General features: G+C 44.5%; 1 protein-coding gene across 3 annotated transcripts; it reads right to left on the bottom strand.

Annotated features, from left to right (window-relative positions):
• Positions 1-1,269: 1,269 nt before the first annotated feature.
• LOC134069233 (zinc finger CCHC domain-containing protein 7-like) lies at positions 1,270-18,613 on the bottom strand. 3 transcript variants are annotated; one of them, XM_062525135.1, is made up of 9 exons: positions 18,562-18,613; positions 5,138-5,237; positions 3,961-4,451; positions 3,738-3,866; positions 3,325-3,561; positions 2,576-2,611; positions 2,310-2,405; positions 2,037-2,154; positions 1,270-1,885 (listed from the first exon to the last, which is right to left on the bottom strand). In XM_062525135.1, the coding sequence occupies exons 1-9, from the start codon at positions 18,574-18,576 to the stop codon at positions 1,554-1,556; spliced, it is 1,554 nt and encodes a 517-aa protein (XP_062381119.1). In that variant the 5' UTR covers positions 18,577-18,613; the 3' UTR covers positions 1,270-1,553. The 3 variants fall into 3 exon arrangements, with proteins under 3 accessions (XP_062381119.1, XP_062381120.1, XP_062381121.1); XM_062525136.1 differs by lacking the exon at positions 18,562-18,613 and adding an exon at positions 5,418-5,434; XM_062525137.1 differs by lacking the exons at positions 5,138-5,237; positions 18,562-18,613 and adding an exon at positions 4,640-4,659.

An 18,613-nucleotide genomic window follows, 5' to 3' on the forward strand; every position in this document is an offset into this window, starting at 1 on the left:
AATTGAGGAAATAGTTCTGCATGGTGGTGGAAAATAAATGATTGCCAACCACACGCCCGCATACCTCTTCTGCAGGCAATGGGGCAAGAGGCATGTGGAGACATTGGGGATCAATCCCCCCCATTGTATGTGTGTATGATATTGCACCCCCCCCACCCCAGCCCCCACCACATACACACCATATACAGTACACACTCACATGCATATACAGTACACACACACACACACACACACACACTCACGCGCACATGTGCACACACACAGACATACACAGTCACAGACACACACATACACACACACACACGCAAAACCAATATATATTTTGTTGTTTTTTTCAATCGCAAATGATCCAGTATTTTTTACTTTTTGTTGCTATATTTGACTTTTCTATTTCTCTTTATATCTGTAAGAATGTTTGTTTTTTGTAAAAACTCTTGTTTTGATTACTGCAGAAAATCTACTTTTGAGTTTTTACAGAAGATGAGGTCTGAGAAAATGACCAAATGAAATACAAAAATAGAAACACAGACGGCAGTGTTTTCTATAGAGTGCATCAGTGTGTTACTGGTGATATAAGGGTAATTCAAATGGTGCTTGTGTGTACAGTTTTGCTGCAAGAATTTAGTTTTTGGAAAGGAGTGTTATGTTTTGATTGCAGTGTTTCATTTTGGTATAGATGTGAGTTGTTTATCCCCAAGTGCTATGTGTTATATAGCTGTGTGTAGAGTTTTGAAATAATGAGCCAAATTCTGCAAAACGTGTGTAAGCAATAGGCAAAAACTGTAAGATGCTTAGTAGCCAAACTGACAAAGTTCACCTACGTAAGTTGCAAGTGAACAGAATGGGCCATAAGACACTAGCATACATATCACTTATATCGATCTCAAAGCTACAGATGGCACGGTGAGAATGCACCCTTCAGTGAGAACTCTTCAGCTGAATGTCATGGACTCCAGGACTCAGCTTAACCCTCTCTGTCTCAGGGGGTGAAAGGCTGCAAGGGCTCAACATGATGTAAATAGGAATGGAACAGGGCATGTGCATTTGACAATTTTTTTAAGGTCCATGACTACTGAGCAGTATGTGCCGAGGATAATGTTCTACGACAAGGACATCTACATATTCATCATGCAATCATATTATGTAGTCCTCCTATTACTGAAGTGATGTCATGTGCCTCATTAACCAGGAAGCACTAAGCAGACAGATACGCTCAGACACATGCACCCGCACGCACGCACGCACACACACACACAGAGAGTATCAAAGTGGTTTAAAATATTATTTATTTTCTCCAGCATCATTTCTGTCTTTATCAGCCCTCCTTCAGGCAGTTTGTATCTCCATGCCAACATGGATGGTGATCCCAGGCCAGCAGGTTTAAGTGTGCCCGTAAACACTGAAGCGGACTCACGGAACAATAGAAGGAAAATCTCAAAGCTGTTTTTGAGGAGAGCAATGGCACTCTCTGGTGGCACTTTATTTATTCTCACCCTAGAAAATGTTTTAAAAAAAAAAAAAATACAAAAAAAAAGAGCAAACCCAGTCCAGTCCTATCTGCGCCGGCGCTTGGCCTTGCCTCTGTAGAACGAGGAGTCCGGTGGGTACAGGTTCCGACCGCCGTGGCCTCCCGACTTCCGCCGTCTGTCTGAGAGGCGGCCCATCCACCGGGGGCCCCCCCTCCTCTCGGCGGAGGCGGTGCGGGGGTGAGGGGCTCCGCCGGCACCTTTGGTGGGCCAGTAGTGGGATGAGGAGCAGAGCTCGTCTTTTTGGGACGAGTGTTTGGACGCTCCTCTCGCCCGCTCTCGTTTCAGTCGCTTCGTCTCGCGCCGCTCTCGCCGCTTCTCTGGCCACGTCCGCTTGGGAGCCCTCGCCTGCAGCAGGCCTGGAACACACCACCATACAGACACAGCTCAGAGACATCGCATGTGCCAATCATGTCACTCAGACCCATATGCTGTACTGTAGGCGTCTGTCGTTCATCACGTATGTCTTGATCGTTAAGGCACTAAATGCGGTTTTATGCACTCGCATACCTTTGATTGAGCTGAGCGTAGCAGTCTGCCGCTTGAGACTTTCTTCTTCGGTGTCGTAATGACAAACACGGGGAAGAAAGGAGACAGAAGCTTCCGGCATCCTCTTATGGAAACACTCCTGAGGGAGAGCAGGGGAATGTGAGGGGGAACGAGAGCGAGAGGGAGAGCAAGAGGGAAAGAAAGAAAGAAAGAAAGAAAGAAAGAGAGCACTCTGTCAGAAAAAAAGCTATTTGAATGACTTTTGAAAAAGAAATTTGAATGTACAAGTCTCACATGGCCGTAGTGTCCTCTCCTGCCACAGTTGTAGCAGGCTGCTGGCCGAGGGTTTCTAATATGTCTGCCAGGTCTCTTAGGGGCTCCTGGCTCAGTCTGGTAATAACGCAGTTAAAGAGGGTCAGACAAATGGAGGCAGAGCAACTATTCCAGTGGATTTGGATTACATCTAAAATGCTTCAATCAAAATGAACTGAATAGATGCCACACTTGTGCAGAGGAATTAGAGGAACTGTGAGACTGGTGTAGTAATGCATCTATCTCACCGTTAGATGGTACTGCCTCCAGAGGTCTGGGCATGCCTGGACAACAGATGACAGATGTACACAAACTGATCAGTCAATACATACTGTACAACTCACCCACTAACACACACAAGCTGGACCTCTTGTACAGGCCTGCCGTGTGTCTTGCTGGGGCATGGGGACAAAATCATCTGACCTATTTTGCATTATAGGGAGGTAATGCAAAACTGTTTTGAACCACCATTGTTGTCACATTATTACAGTAGATTTATCTAATGGTTAGATGGTCGTTTTGAGGGGCCTGGGGACAAATGACCCAGAAACAGACAAATCCAGCTTATAATAGCCATAATATAAGTATAATAAAAGCTACATGAAGCATGAAATATTTTTGGGCTCTGGGACTCTGGGCATTTTCCATTATAAATAAAAAGGAGATAAACAAACAGTGGAAGACGTTGCATATTTGCTGGGTACAAAAGCTGTGAATTGAGACAGAGGATTTGAGACTTGGGATCATGTACGAAAAACAATATGTTTTTAGAAAAGTGTAGTGTGTAATAACACTGCAAATACATCTGTTAAATGTGGAATTATTTTAACAGTTCTAATTTATTGTGAGTTGTAAGCACCAGGGCTTGGACCTGTGGTCCTTACCGTTGAGCTGTGCTGTTCCAGGTTTAGCCCTGTTAGGCCAGGAACTAACTTCCAGGATTGGCCCACAGCAGAAACAGGGCTATTTGAAATGTATGCATATGCATATATCTGACCTCCTGTAAATGTCCACTGAGTCCACAGCGGGGGCAGGGCTGGCTACAGCGAGCCAGCAGGGGGCATGGAGGTAGCGGTCGGCTGGCTCTGCTGGGTCGGGCCAGGTCTGCGTGAGGGGGCCTCTGCACTCCTTTCAGGTGTGTGTCCGCAGGAAGCCCGCAGACAGGGCAGTGACGCAAGGAACACAGAGGCTGGCGATGACCTTGCTGACCACACAGTATACAGCAAACGCGTCTCTGGAAATATAAATCGATACTTGGTCAGAGTAAAAAAACGTCCAAATTCAGTGTGTGTGTGTGTGTGTGTGTGTGTGTTTGTACACACGTGTTTAATTCCAGAATCATGGAGAAATGCTAAGTATGTAGATGTGGCTCCTGAAATACAAACAATATATGGCAAAGGGTGTGCATGCCTTGGAAGCAGGGCAGTTTCGAGCCACGTGGCCAGTCTTCCGACAGTCCGAGCAGACGATTCCTGGCCTCGGGAGGAAGTTTGGGAGGAATATACCAGGCGTAAAGTAACGAAGAGAGGGCGTCATAGTCTGAAAAGGGTAAAAGAAAAATGTATTTATGCACTTTATAGAACTGCATACTGTTCGCTTTTTCTCTCCCCACCACAATCACAGTCTCACCCACCTTTTTATCTTTCTCAGAAGTCGCCCACAGATCCTGATCATCACCCTCTTCCTTTTGACACTCTTCCTCCGACCCGCTGTGTCTCCTCCAAAACTCCAGGTTCAGCTGAATGTTATGATCTCCTTCCATCTCCGCTCCCCCGAGCAGCATCCAGTCCTCCACGACAACGTTGTCCTCCTCCAAATCAGAGCTGACCTCCAGGCTTAGGTTTGTCTCTGGCTGAAGGCCGCAGCTGGTTGAATAGTTCCTGAGGTGATGGAGTGACCTGTCCATGGATGTGGACGCCCTGGACTCTCCTGAGAAAGTAACGTCTTTTGCCGTGTCTCCATGTTCTGAGGCACTGTGGTCCGCTTCCTCCTCTGTTCCTGAATTTACTGATCCACTACTCCAGTTATGAAGCCGGCTGTACAGTTCCGACTCCACGTCGTCACTGTCTTCATCCCCCTCACTTTCATCACTGTCTACATATCTAGCAAACATGCTACAGACAGCTGAAACAATGTTATGAAAAAGTAAGATTGATACAGTTAGTTAAATTAATTTTCATATTAATTCTTTAAAGAATATACCTAAGACCAAATAAAATGCCTTGACAGCTGGAAAAGTGAGCTAGTTAGTAGTCATAATAAGAGAGACATCATATTGACAGCCAGTTCCCCTCTTTTAAAGAAGCACTGACCTTTTTGGAAAAGTAGCTACTGTCTACACCAGACTTATTAGATGAGGATACAGACCCTTCTCGTCTCTGCTTGTAGTAACCCATTCTGACACCGTTGGCCTAGCAAGTGGAATTCACTTGAAGTAGGTTAAAGCAGTTTGCCTGTACTTTGGCATATAAGCATTATTCCCAAAAAAGGTTCCTCTGTTCCTCTGTGCCGGCTATTTCGCTGCTCACTACCCTACTCCAAGCATTCTGGTGCGACCAGGGGAATCCAAAGTCTGTGCTTCCTCTAGGAAAAGGCTTGTGTTTTGTTTTAGAGCTAGCCTAGTAGCCTACGCTAAATTGTAAAATAATGGTCAACTCCTTACAACATCTTCACAGTGTTTCGCTAGAGTTAACATTCATTCATTCATTCATTCATTCATACTAAACATGTGCCAGTTGTACATTAGCAAATCAAAAGAGTAAGTAGCCTATCCCAAATAAATAAACAAATATTCTACAACCTCAACTCACCTCGCCGGTGCACGGCAACACATGTACGTTCATCACCCGGGGTTTGCTGTTCGTCAGTTCCGTGAAGGCGGCCGGCGAAAAACATCAAAATAAAGGTAGCCTACACACGAAGGATATATATTTTTTTTTTAAAAGAAAGAAAGAAAAGAAAGGGATGATAATCTACTAACATTGGTTTAAAGTAAATGTATACAACAATTCCTTGCAAGAATACATTGTGGAACCATTTTCATATGACCTAAAATAGGCTAACCCATTATCAAATAATCAAACACTTAACTCAAACGTATTGTAGGCCTAACCTAGTAGGTGCGTTTGACTTCATGTAGCCGTCTTAAGACGACTGCAGACGAGACTATTTCTGACATTCTGATAGGTCTTTCAAACATACGTCATGGTTGAAAACCTATCAGAATGTCAGAAATAGTCTCGTCTGCAGTCGTCTTAAGACGGCTACATGAAGTCAAACGCACCTATTAGGTGCGTTTGACTTGACGAAAATCTGCGCAGATCTGACTTGATGTGATGCATGCTGGGTTAAACAGAGTGCATACTGGGACAGACGAAATGCAAACTGGTTAGAAATCATGTCCGACTTCTTGCAGTCGCGGTGGGAGTTACCCCCGTGACATCATGTCACATGTCCATACAAGATCTCGGGAGACTGCGTCTTAGCTCAGCCAGCGCAGTTCAGCGCAGTTCGTTTTTAAGCAACTGCGCTGGCCAAAACCCACCCCAATGACGTCAGTTCAAAGTTGTGATAGGGCCGTTTGGAAGAATCTCCCCATGACGAGTATGACAGGTGTCTCGTTCTGCCTCCTTACCCAAGACACTAGAGCGGACCAATACGGATCAGTTCAACTGCACTAAAACCATAGACTGTAAAGACTAAAACCAACGTCTGGGATGACGCTGGAGCTTATCCCTGTGATCCATCTTGCTCTGTTCTAGAATCTTTGCTCCTTACGTTAAGGAGCAAGCACACTGCTCGAACAAACGCCAACAAACGCCAACAAACACGGACGACCACGAACAGTTTGGTCAGTGTGGACGGTCAGTCCGCGTTTGTTTGTCACTGTCTGACAGAGTCCGAACGAGTTCGACATGTCGAGTCCGGTCCGGTAAAGTTTTAGAATGTTCGTGCAGTGTAGACACTTTTCCAACAAACTCCAACAATCGGACCCCTTGTTGGCTTGACAACTAGGCTCAGCTTGCGTGCATAACATCCGCGAGCGGAAACTTATATTAGGCTACTTGTAGCCTTATTCACACGCATCTCCTGACTCACTCGTAAAAAACAGCAGCATCGATAAACATAAACTCTGCCGGACGTTTCTAGGGGGAGGCTGCGGAGTGCCTTCCCAGAGGGAACCCCCTGCAACCCCAGAGAAATGATAGGCCTATGCGACGGTGCAAAATGCACACTCAGTCTTCTCTGTCGGATTGCTCACAAAGTTCTTGTCACACTGATATGCGTGTCACTTGTTTACAGAGCACGATCTTAGATTTCCGATGGCATTAAATACTAGTGGGTGTAATCAAGGGTTCGCGAGAAAATCAACGTGAATTTAGGCTACATGCAATCATTCTGCACATTATCTGCGACGGGCGACAAATGCAAAATACACATTTCTTCTGTGTTGGATTGCTCACGAAGTTCTAATCACACTGATATCACATGCATATCATCTGACAGAGCACGATCTAGCAGTTTAAATAGGCTTAATTGCTGTAGCAACCGATTCGCGAGAAAAATCAACCTGACTGGTTGATCTGATCTTTACATAAAATGTTATCATCTTTGTTTCGTGACAGATGATATTTAAGCATCCGAAAGCGAGTTTTGCACAATGGGGTGATGCTGTCTAGAATTGCAGAAGGATGTCCTGGCCGATGAATCGCCAATTCACATTATTTAGTGGCAAATTAACTTGCATTCATAGTGAATCAAGTCCTGAATAGATTTCGGTACCCTTGCAGCATGGAGGCTACCTTCCACTAAACAACTCCCAGTAGGCTATAACAGTTAGGAACTAAAACGTGTAGGCCTATTTGGTTTTAAATGATTGCCAAGGGACTCAGCTATAATATGAAATAAATCCTGAGGTGACTAATACTAGCAGGCTAACAATGTTTGTGGAAAAATATGGGGGAGACTGGGTATAGTTGTAACACAGGGATAGTTGTAACATCACCATTTCCACAGAACAGGAATAAGATATTGGAAATATGATCACATCAGCACGTCCACCACTCCACCACTAGGCTATCCCACATGGTGATTTTTAAGCCTATAGCCTAATGTCACCCGTTCTAATTTAGCAAAGGAAAAAAATATTTTGACATAAGAAAGTCACATTTTTCACCACGGCTATATTTTTCTTAGTAGGCCTACTTTTACCATTGAAGATACAATCACATGCCTCATATTATATTAAACTAGTCACTGAGGCAAAACATGATGCATTTCACTCCACATGCATTCAAATGAGTACAATTGCTAGATTTAAAAAAAATGTTACAGGATGCTTCAGGATGTATTCCTACACCTCACTTGGAAACTACATCCTCTCCCTTCCAGATGGCCTAAAATTATTTATGTGTAATTTGTAATCATCATATCGTAATTTCTCTGCCCTTGTTTTTGTCAGCTGTAGCTTATCAACTCTGGCACATCTGTAGTACAAGTTTTGTGCGATGTTTTATACTATCCAGTCAAATTTACACAGAGAAACACACAGAGACTCACAAACACACCCCTACACACATCTCACACACAAAAATACACATACACACAACCACATATACCACGGCTACTTTGGTTATGGTCATTCAAAGAGAAACAAAATTAAATAACCTGTTTTCTTGTGTTCATAGACCTATTTCAATGCCCCGAACATGTTTTTGAAACATATGGTTTGACCTCTCTTTTTCTGTCTTTTATCTCACTGTTACAACTTACCCCAGTATGTGTTACAATCCACCCCGTGGTGGGGTCGGTTGTAACAAAGGGTCACCTTGTATTTTACATCAAATTAAAGCTGCGAGCAGCAATGTGGGGGCCAAGCTTTGGAAATTTGGAAAGACAACCCCCCCTCCGCCCCTCCCCCTGTGACCACCATAGAGGAGTATTTGTGTGCTTTTGTCTGGGCTTGAGAGAGAGAGAGAGAGAGATGAAAGCGTTACTGAAAAATGAGCTGACTTTCTGTGATTATAGCGCCCCCCTAGTGGTCAAAAGACATGACATGGGAGAGTGGGCGTGTGCAAATGGAACCCACCCCCACGACCACCATAGAGGAGGGTGTGCATGCTTGTGTCTGGGTGAGAGAGCGAGAGAGATGAAAGCATTAATGAAAAATGAGCTGACTTCCTGTGATTCTAGCACCCACCTAGTGGTCAAAAGACATGAAATGGGAGAGTGGGCGTGTGCAAATGGAACCCCCCCCCCCCCCCCCCCCCCCCCTACGACCACCATAGAGGAGGGTGTGTGTGCTTGTGTCTGGGTTAGAGAGCGAGAGAGATGAAAGCATTAATGAAAAATGAGCTGACTTCCTGTGATTATAGCGCCCCCCTAGTGGTCAAAAGACATGAAATGGGAGAGTGGGCGTGTGCAAATGGAACCCCCCCCCCCCCACGACCACCATAGAGGAGGGTGTGTGTGCTTGTGTCTGGGTTTGAGAGAGAGAGATGAAAGCATTAATGAAAAATGAGCTGACTTCCTGTGATTATAGCGCCCCCCTAGTGGTCAAAAGACATGACATGGGAGAGTGGGCGTGTGCAAATGGAACCCCCCCCCCCTCGACCACCATAGAGGAGAGTGTGTGTGCTTGTGTCTGGGTTTGAGACAGAGAGAGAGTGGATGTGAAGAAAATAGGCAAAATTAATTTCTATTTTTTTTGTTTTTGTGTGTGTGTCCTTGGGATGTGTTCCTAAGTCCACTTACCAAGTTTGGTGTCGATAGGTGAAAGTGTTGTTTATTATAGCGCCCCTAGTGTTCAAACGTCACCAAATTTAGTGTAGGTCCTCCGGATGTGCTCACAAGTCCACATACCAAGTTTGGTGTTGATACGAGAAAGTTTTGCTAATTATAGCGCCCCTAGTGGTCAGAGTGCACCAAATGTATTGTACGTCCTCAGGGTGGGGTCCCAAGTCCATATACCAAGTTTGGTTTCGATACGTGTAAGCATCGCTGAGATATGAGCCTACTTCCTGTTACTATAGCGCCCCCACAGTTGTCAATGGGCACCAAAGTTGTTGAGGCTTCTCTTAATTGGGTTCTGAGCCCATGTTCTAAGTTTGGTCTTGATACGTGAAAGCCTTGCAGAGATATAGGTTCACTTCCTGTGTGGCGGCTTCGCCGCCAATTTGGATTGGCTGTTACAGACGAGCACTTCCGTCAATTGTTCCATAAAGCAATGCAATGATAAGTCATGGTCTGAAGATGGTCTGTGCAAATTTTGGTGAGAATCGGATGAAATCTCCGACCTGTGAAACTTTTTGAAAGTTTTGATCTTGGTCTGTTGGTGGCACTACAGCGTTTGTGGAAAAATCTTGTTAATTGGTGGGTGGGGCTATACCTATTGCGTTAATGTACTGAGCAAGTTTCAGCTTGATAGGTCTAAGCATTTTAGAGTTATTTGCATTAATGTTCTTGAAAAATTGATGAATTTTGACCTGTTGGTGGCGCTGGAGTTTTGGGCTCTGGGGTCTGAAAATTGAGGTATGTGGTCATTGGCTTAGGGAAAATAAGTGTACCAAATATCCCAACTTTTTACTGTATGGTTCTTTGGTTACATAGAGAATAGGTTCACATGCTGTTTTTTGGTGCGTCACCAACTTTGATTGGCTGTGACAGGCAAACGCTTATGAATATTTATTAACAAAGTGATAAGTTTTGAGTGGCCTTGTCAGAAGGTCATGTGTGACAAGTTTGGTGAGAATCGGATGAAATCTCTGACCTGTGAAACTTTTTGAAAGTTTTGACCTTGGTCTATTGGTGGCGCTACAGCGTTTGGGGAAAAGTCTTGTTAATTGGTGGGTGGGGCTATACCTATTGCGTTAATGTACTGAGCAAGTTTCAGCTTGATAGGTCTAAGCATTTTAGAGTTATTTGCATTAATGTTGTTGAAAAATTGATGAATTTTGACCTGTTGGTGGCGCTGGAGTTTTGGGCTCTGGGGTCTGAAAATTGAGGTATGTGGTCATTGGCTTAGGGAGAATAAGTGTACCAAAATATCCCAACTTTTTACTGTATGGTTCTTTGGTTACATAGACAATAGGTTCACATGCTGTTTTTTGGTGCGTCACCAACTTTGATTGGCTGTGACAGGCAAACGCTTTTGAATATTTATTAACAAAGTGATAAGTCTTGAGTGGCCTTGTCTGAAGGTCATGTGTGACAAGTTTGGTAAGAAATGGACAAAATTTGAGACCTGGGTAACTTTTAGAAAAATTCAGCCTGACCTGTTGGTGGCGCTGGAGTTTTGGGGTTTGTTGTCTGTAAATTTAATAGATTCGGGCAAATTTGAAGTTGAATGAGTGTGCCAAATTTCAGAACTCTGGAGTGTATGGTTGGCTGGGAAATGGGCAATGTGTAATAATAATAATAATTAAAGCTGCGAGCAGCAATGTGGGGGCCAAGCTTTGGAAATTTGGAAAGACAACCCCCCCTCCGCCCCTCCCCCTGTGACCACCATAGAGGAGTATTTGTGTGCTTTTGTCTGGGCTTGAGAGAGAGAGAGAGAGATGAAAGCGTTACTGAAAAATGAGCTGACTTTCTGTGATTATAGCGCCCCCATAGTGGTCAAAAGACATGACATGGGAGAGTGGGCGTGTGCAAATGGAACCCCCCCCCCACGACCACCATAGAGGAGGGTGTGTGTGCTTGTGTCTGGGTTAGAGAGCGAGAGATATGAAAGCATTAATGAAAAATGAGCTGACTTCCTGTGATTCTAGCACCCCCCTAGTGGTCAAAAGACATGAAATGGGAGAGTGGCCGTGTGCAAATGGAACCCCCCCCCCCCATACGACCACCATAGAGGAGGGTGTGTGTGCTTGTGTCTGGGTTAGAGAGCGAGAGAGATGAAAGCATTAATGAAAAATGAGCTGACTTCCTGTGATTATAGCACCCCCCTAGTGGTCAAAAGACATGAAATGGGAGAGTGGGCGCGTGCAAATGGAACCCCCCCCCCCCACGACCACCATAGAGGAGGGTGTGTGTGCTTGTGTCTGGGTTTGAGAGAGAGAAAGATGAAAGCATTAATGAAAAATAAGCTGACTTCCTGTGATTATAGCGCCCCCCTAGTGGTCAAAAGACATGACATGGGAGAGTGGGCGTGTGCAAATGGAACCCCCCCCCCCTCGACCACCATAGAGGAGGGTGTGTGTACTTGTGTCTGGGTTTGAGACAGAGAGAGAGTGGATGTGAAGAAAATAGGCAAAATTAATTTCTATTTTTTTTGTTTTTGTGTGTGTGTCCTTGGGATGTGTTCCTAAGTCCACTTACCAAGTTTGTTGTCGATAGGTGAAAGTGTTGTTTATTATAGCGCCCCTAGTGTTCAAACGTCACCAAATTTAGTGTAGGTCCTTCGGATGTGCTCACAAGTCCACGTACCAAGTTTGGTGTTGATACGAGAAAGTTTTACTAATTATAGCGCCCCTAGTGGTCAGAGTGCACCAAATGTATTGTACGTCCTCAGGGTGGGGTCCCAAGTCCATATACCAAGTTTGGTTTCGAAACGTGTAAGCATCGCTGAGATATGAGCCTACTTCCTGTTACTATAGCGCCCCCACAGTTGTCAATGGGCACCAAAGTTGTTGAGGCTTCTCTTAATTGGGTTCTGAGCCCATGTTCTAAGTTTGGTCTTGATACGTGAAAGCCTTGCAGAGATATAGGTTCACTTCCTGTGTGGCGGCTTCGCCGCCAAATTGGATTGGCTGTTACAGGCGAGCACTTCCGTCAATTGTTTTATAAAGCAATGCAATGATAAGTCATGGTCTGAAGATTGTCTGTGCAAATTTTGGTGAGAATCGGATGAAATCTCTGACCTGTGAAACTTTTTGAAAGTTTTGATCTTGGTCTATTGGTGGCGCTACAGCGTTTGTGGAAAAGTCTTGTTAATTGGTGGGTGGGGCTATACCTATTGCGTTAATGTACTGAGCAAGTTTCAGCTTGATAGGTCTAAGCATTTTAGAGTTATTTGCATTAATGTTGTTGAAAAATTGATGAATTTTGACCTGTTGGTGGCGCTGGAGTTTTGGGCTCTGGGGTCTGAAAATTGAGGTATGTGGTCATTGGCTTAGGGAGAATAAGTGTACCAAATATCCCAACTTTTTACTGTATGGTTCTTTGGTTACATAGAGAATAGGTTCACATGCTGTTTTTTGGTGCGTCACCAACTTTGATTGGCTGTGACAGGCAAACGCTTATGAATATTTATTAACAAAGTGATAAGTCTTGAGTGGCCTTGTCTGAAGGTCATGTGTGACAAGTTTGGTGAGAATCGGATGAAATCTCTGACCTGTGAAACTTTTTGAAAGTTTTGACCTTGGTCTATTGGTGGCGCTACAGCGTTTGTGGAAAAGTCTTGTTAATTGGTGGGTGGGGCTATACCTATTGCGTTAATGTACTGAGCAAGTTTCAGCTTGATAGGTCTAAGCATTTTAGAGTTATTTGCATTAATGTTGTTGAAAAATTGATGAATTTTGACCTGTTGGTGGCGCTGGAGTTTTGGGCTCTGGGGTCTGGAAATTGAGGTAAGTGGTCATTGGCTCAGGGAGAATAAGTGTACCAAATTACCCAACTTTTTACTGTATGGTTCTTTGGTTACATAGAGTATAGGTTCACATGCTGTTTTTTGGTGCGTTGCCAACTTTGATTGGCTGTGACAGGCAAACGCTTTTGAATATTAATTAACAAACTGATAAGTCTTGAGTGGCCTTGTGTGAAGGTCATGTGTGACAAGTTTGGTAAGAAATGGACAAAATTTGAGACCTGGGTAACTTTTAGAAAAATTCAGCCTGACCTGTTGGTGGCGCTGGAGTTTTGGGGTTTGTTGTCTGTAAATTTAATAGATTCGGGCAAATTTGAAGTTGAATGAGTGTGCCAAATTTCAGAACTCTGGAGTGTATGGTTGGCTGGGAAATGGGCAATGTGTAATAATAATAATAATAATAAGAATACGTACAATCACTATGGGTTGCCTCGCAGCTTCGCTGCTTGGCCCCCAATAATAAGAATACGTACAATCACTAGGGGTTGCCTCGCAGCTTCGCTGCTTGGCCCCCAATTACAAGGTCTGTAATTTTCTTGAAGAAATGTGAGTTGGTTCTATCTGAAGTAGGCCTACACAAATGTGGGTATTTGGAAAAAAAAGGTTACAGGATTGTAGCTAAAAAAATGAGCGAGTTACAGGTGCTGGAAAAAAGTGTTACAATCATACCCGGTCTCCCCTACCTCAATGTGGGAGGGGTTGGTTGGCTCACTAATTTGGTTGGCTCATAGTTCACATGAGAAAGGCCCATTGAAATTCATGTTTTTATATAGGCCTATATATACTGTACAGGGTGCTTAAATATCAGTTGAAATGGGAATATTAATTAAGTAGATTAGGCATTATTATAATTCAATTACACCCATTTGGTAACATTTTGTAATAATATATAGGCCTAATATAGGTCTACTATAGGCCTAGCAGGTATTCACTTCACGTATTTGTGCCCACTCAATATGTATTCAAACTAATCTTTCAGTAACCATATGATTACACATGCTTTCAATAATTTATTGGTAAACTGTGTGTTATTTTACATTATTACTTAGGTAGGTAAACATCTATCGCCTATGTGAGCCAACCAACCCCGTGCTGGGGCAGGTTGGCACAATTTCTCAAAGCCAGTTACATTACTCGAAACAAGGGATAATTTGTTGACATTGTATATACCTGTTTTCTAGATGAGATATTAATATTTCAGTCAATCACACTTTGACAGCTATAATGCATTGTAAGACAGAGAAATATAACTGAGTGTGAAAAGTGATCCTACCAGCCCCGGTCTCCCTATAGCCTACTCATCCCCCCATGCACTTTAATGCTTTTTGCACTTATCCTGTCCCTACCTAGTAGGCCTACCTACTATGCACAATAGGCGAAGGAACTGACAATTTCATTCTTTACATTAGTAATCATATGCATGTGACAAATAAACATCCTTGTATCCTTGTAAAAGGTAGGTGACAAAGGTCAGTCTTGTCTGCTAGTGTCTGGGCAGTGTGGACTGATAGTTGGTTTTATGAACATTCTAAAGACTACCAACAGACAAATGCCAACAACTGCCAACTTTAGAATGTTGGTGTTTGTTGGCACTTGTTTGGGCAGTGTGCAAGCTGAATCTGCTAAAATGAACAGAAATCGAACGGATACCTTCTTATTTGTGATTTCTGGAACAGCGGTAGGCTAGCCTACTGAAAACGTGAGGATACTCTGCTATTTTATGCTGTTGGTTAAATATATACACACGGAAAACACTTGATATTTAATTAATGTGCTGCAATGCAGGCCTGTTAACTGTATGACAACAGTGGTTTATTTAAACACATCATATCAATTTATTTCGTCAGTCACCATGCTCATTTTAATGAGCAAGAATAAAAGTTTTACTGTATTTAATACAGAATCCCGCGATATCTACCGCGATATCTACCGCGAGGTCTCCAGCCAGGTCTCTCGCGAGTAACTTCAGGTACGTAAGCTCAGTCAGACTGTCCGGGATGAGCTGCGTGTGCTAGTCGCCCCTCCTGCTAAGACTCTGCAGCTCTCGTTGACGTATGAAGCCAGCCTAAGTCAGCCGCAGTTCATCGCAAACGCACCTAATAGGTGCATTCGAGTTCGGAAACGGCTGACTTCGGCTGACTGCATACGTCAACGAGAGCTTGAGTGTCACCGGGAGGGGCTAAAGTTTTAGGTGCAGATGGTCCCGAACACGATTTTGCAAATTTGACAGACGTGATTCGAGTGAGACCTCGCGGGAGATATCGCGGAATTTGTGTGCATTAAATACAGTATTTAACTTTCATTAGGTGCATTCGAGTTCGGAAACGGCTGACTTCGGCTGACTGCATACGTCAACGAGAGCTTGAGTGTCACCGGGAGGGGCGAAAGTTGTAGGTGCAGATGGTCCCGAACACGATTTTGTAAATTTGACAGACGTGATTCGCGGGAGACCTCGCGGGAGATATCGCGGAATTTGTGTGCATTAAATACAGTATTTAACTTTCATTCTTACTCATTAAAATGAGCATGATGACTGACGAAATAAATTGATATGAAGTAGTTTAAATAAACCACTGTTGTCATACAGTTAACAGGCCTGCATTGTAGCACATTAATTAAATAGGCCTATCAAGTGTGATTTTCCGTGTAGCCTACATGTAACCAACAGCATAAAATAGCAGAATATCAAAACCTTTTCAGTAGGATAGCCTACCGCTGTTTCAGAAATCACAAATAAGAAGGTATCCCTTCCATATCTGTTCATTTTAGTACATTCTAACGTAAGGGGCAAAGATTCTGCAACAGAACAAGATGGATCACTTTTGACAAGCTCAGTGTCATCCCAGACGCTGGCTGTGCTGATCCTAAAATGTTAACTGCATCCATCTTGCTCCGCTATAGAATCTTTGGTAAGCAGGCAGAACGAGACCCCTGTCATAATCGTCATGGGGAGATTCCTTCCAAACCTGTTCCAAACGGACCTATCACGCCTTTGAACTGACGTCATGGGGTGGGATCCAGCCGGTTGCAGGCGTTTCAAACTAGATGCGGAGAATTGCGAAAAGTGACTGTTCGCGTCTTCATCCCGCGAGTTTTGAGTGACGTGACATGGTCGCATTTTTGTGACATGATCACAAATTTTCTTCAAGTCGAACAACACGTCTAACCAGCATGCACTGCATATGACTCAAATTACGTTTCGACTGCATGCGTTTGCAGCCGACTTGACATGTCGAGTGCACCTATTGTTACTCATTAAAACGAGCATGATGACTGACGAAATAAAGTGATATGAAGTAGTTTAAATAAACCACTGTTATCATACAGTTACAGGCCTGCATTGTAGCACATTAATAAAATATCAAGTGTTTTCCGTGTGTATATTATGTAACCAACAGCATAAAATAGCAGAATATCAAAACCTTTTCAGTAGGCTAGCCTACCGCTGTTACAGAAATCACAAATAAGAAGGTATCCCTTCCATATCTGTTAATTTTAGTACCTTCTAACGTAAGGGGCAAAGATTCTGCAACAGAACAAGATGGATCACTTTTGACAAGCTCAGGTGTCATCCCAGAAGCTGGCTGGGCTGATCCTAAAATGTTAACTGCATCCATCTTGCTCCGCTATAGAATCTTTGGTAAGCAGGCAGAACGAGACCCCTGTCGGCGCGTTCAAGTTGACCTTTTGCAGCAGCGAGATTTGCCGGCGGCAGCAGGGGCAGGGATACAAACGCTGCTATGAAGTTGTACACTCTCTACTTCCCGTGGTCTAGACTTGACCATGTGACGAATCACGAGGCACGGACCCGCACGGACTCTTGTGGATATGGGGAGGCATCTAAACACCTGCACACACGTCAGGGATGTAAAAGCCAATTAGGGCAAAGACCTGACATCATGAAGGCAGGGTCTAGGCTCCGCTGCTCTCCGCAGTACCTCCAGACCGGCTGCTCTTTTGCGGAGCAGCCGCCTGGCCACGCCTTGCTCCCGCGATAAGTTGAGGCCATGTGATACCGACTGCCGAGTCGAAAACACGCCCATCTAGACCATCGTGGACAGATTTTTAACCACGTGCATCTTGTGCTGCGCAGTTTTTGTGCTGCGCAGCCAACTTGAACGCGCCTATAATCGTCATGGGGAGATTCCTTCCAAACCTGTTCCAAACGGACCTATCAAGTCCTTGAACTGACGTCATGGGGCGGGATACAGCCGGTTGCATGCACGAAAAGAGGCGCGTTCAAGTTGGCTGCGCAGCACAAAAACTGCGCAGCACAAGATGCACGTGGTTAAAAATCTGTCCACGATGGTCTAGATGGGCGTGTTTTCGACTCGGCAGTCGGTATCACATGGCCTCAACTTATCGCGGGAGCAAGGCGTGGCCAGGCGGCTGCTCCGCAAAAGAGCAGCCGGTCTGGAGGTACTGCGGAGAGCAGCGGAGCCTAGACCCTGCCTTCATGACGTCAGGTCTTTGCCCTAATTGGCTTTTACATCCCTGACGTGTGTGCAGGTGTTTAGATGCCTCCCCATATCCACAAGAGTCCGTGCGGGTCCGTGCCTCGTGATTCGTCACATGGTCAAGTCTAGACCACGGGAAGTAGAGAGTGTACAACTTCATAGCAGCGTTTGCATCCCCGCCCCTGCTGCCACCGGCAGCTCTCGTTGCTGCAAAAGGTCATTTGGAGTTGAACTTGAACACGGCTACTCTCTACTTCCCGTAGTGTAGACTTGGCTAGACTTGACCATGTGACGAATCACGAGGCACGGACCCGCACGGACTCTTGTGGATATGGGGAGGCATCTAAACACCTGCACACACGTCAGGGATGTAAAAGCCAATTAGGGCAAAGACCTGACGTCATGAAGGCAGGGTCTAGGCTCCGCTGCTCTCCGCAGTACCTCCAGACCGACTGCTCTTTTGCGGAGCAGCCGCCTGGCCACGCCTTGCTCCCGCGATAAGTTGAGGCCATGTGATACCGACTGCCGAGTCGAAAACACGCCCATCTAGACCATCGTGGACAGATTTTTAACCACGTGCATCTTGTGCTGCGCAGTTTTTGTGCTGCGCAGCCAACTTGAACGCGCCTATGGTCGCATTTTTGTCACATGATCACAACTTTTCTTCAAGTCGAACAACACGTCTAACCAGCATGCACTGCATATGACTCAAATTACGTTTCGACTGCATGCGTTTGCAGCCGACTTGACATGTCGAGTGCACCTAATGTCAACTTGTGTGTTTTCACAGGCATAAATATGACATAAATTACATAAATATTTGAAAGTATGTTATAATCCCACCCCACCCTTCCCCAGATACCAGCCTATCTGCTGGATCACATATTCATGGATTTCATCGGGTCCCTTTCCACAGGTGTACTAAAAAAGCACCAAAGACCTCTGAAGTTAGCCTACAAAAAAGCCACCATCTTTGCCCAAATAAGGAGATCCGGTATCTTGAGATTTTTTCTATGGGAAAATAACATGGGGATTTTCAATTATCGCACCTGTTAAACTCTAGCGGGGATGATGACATTGGAAATGCAGACGTTTTTCACTACATAGTTTTGTCCACTGCCGTCTAGTGGATACTGTGATCTTCGGTAGGTGAAGACGGCACACTTTGATCTTTGCTACCCCAGAGCTAACTTACCATGCAACTTGCCATAGGCAGTTAGCTTCAATTAACTCCCGGAACTCCTTAT

The sequence above is a fragment of the Sardina pilchardus genome, chromosome 21 (genome assembly GCF_963854185.1).
Source record: "Sardina pilchardus chromosome 21, fSarPil1.1, whole genome shotgun sequence".
In the NCBI taxonomy this organism is placed as follows: domain Eukaryota; kingdom Metazoa; phylum Chordata; class Actinopteri; order Clupeiformes; family Clupeidae; genus Sardina; species Sardina pilchardus.

Bases quoted from the DNA above. Each gene is read 5' to 3' on its own strand.
- LOC134069233 (XM_062525135.1), bottom strand. The intron at 3,562-3,737 runs GCATGCACACCC...TTATATTTCCAG, and splicing joins GAAACTGCCCTGCTTCCAAG to AGACGCGTTTGCTGTATACT. The intron at 2,406-2,575 runs GTGAGATAGATG...CGTTATTACCAG, and splicing joins GGAGGCAGTACCATCTAACG to ACTGAGCCAGGAGCCCCTAA.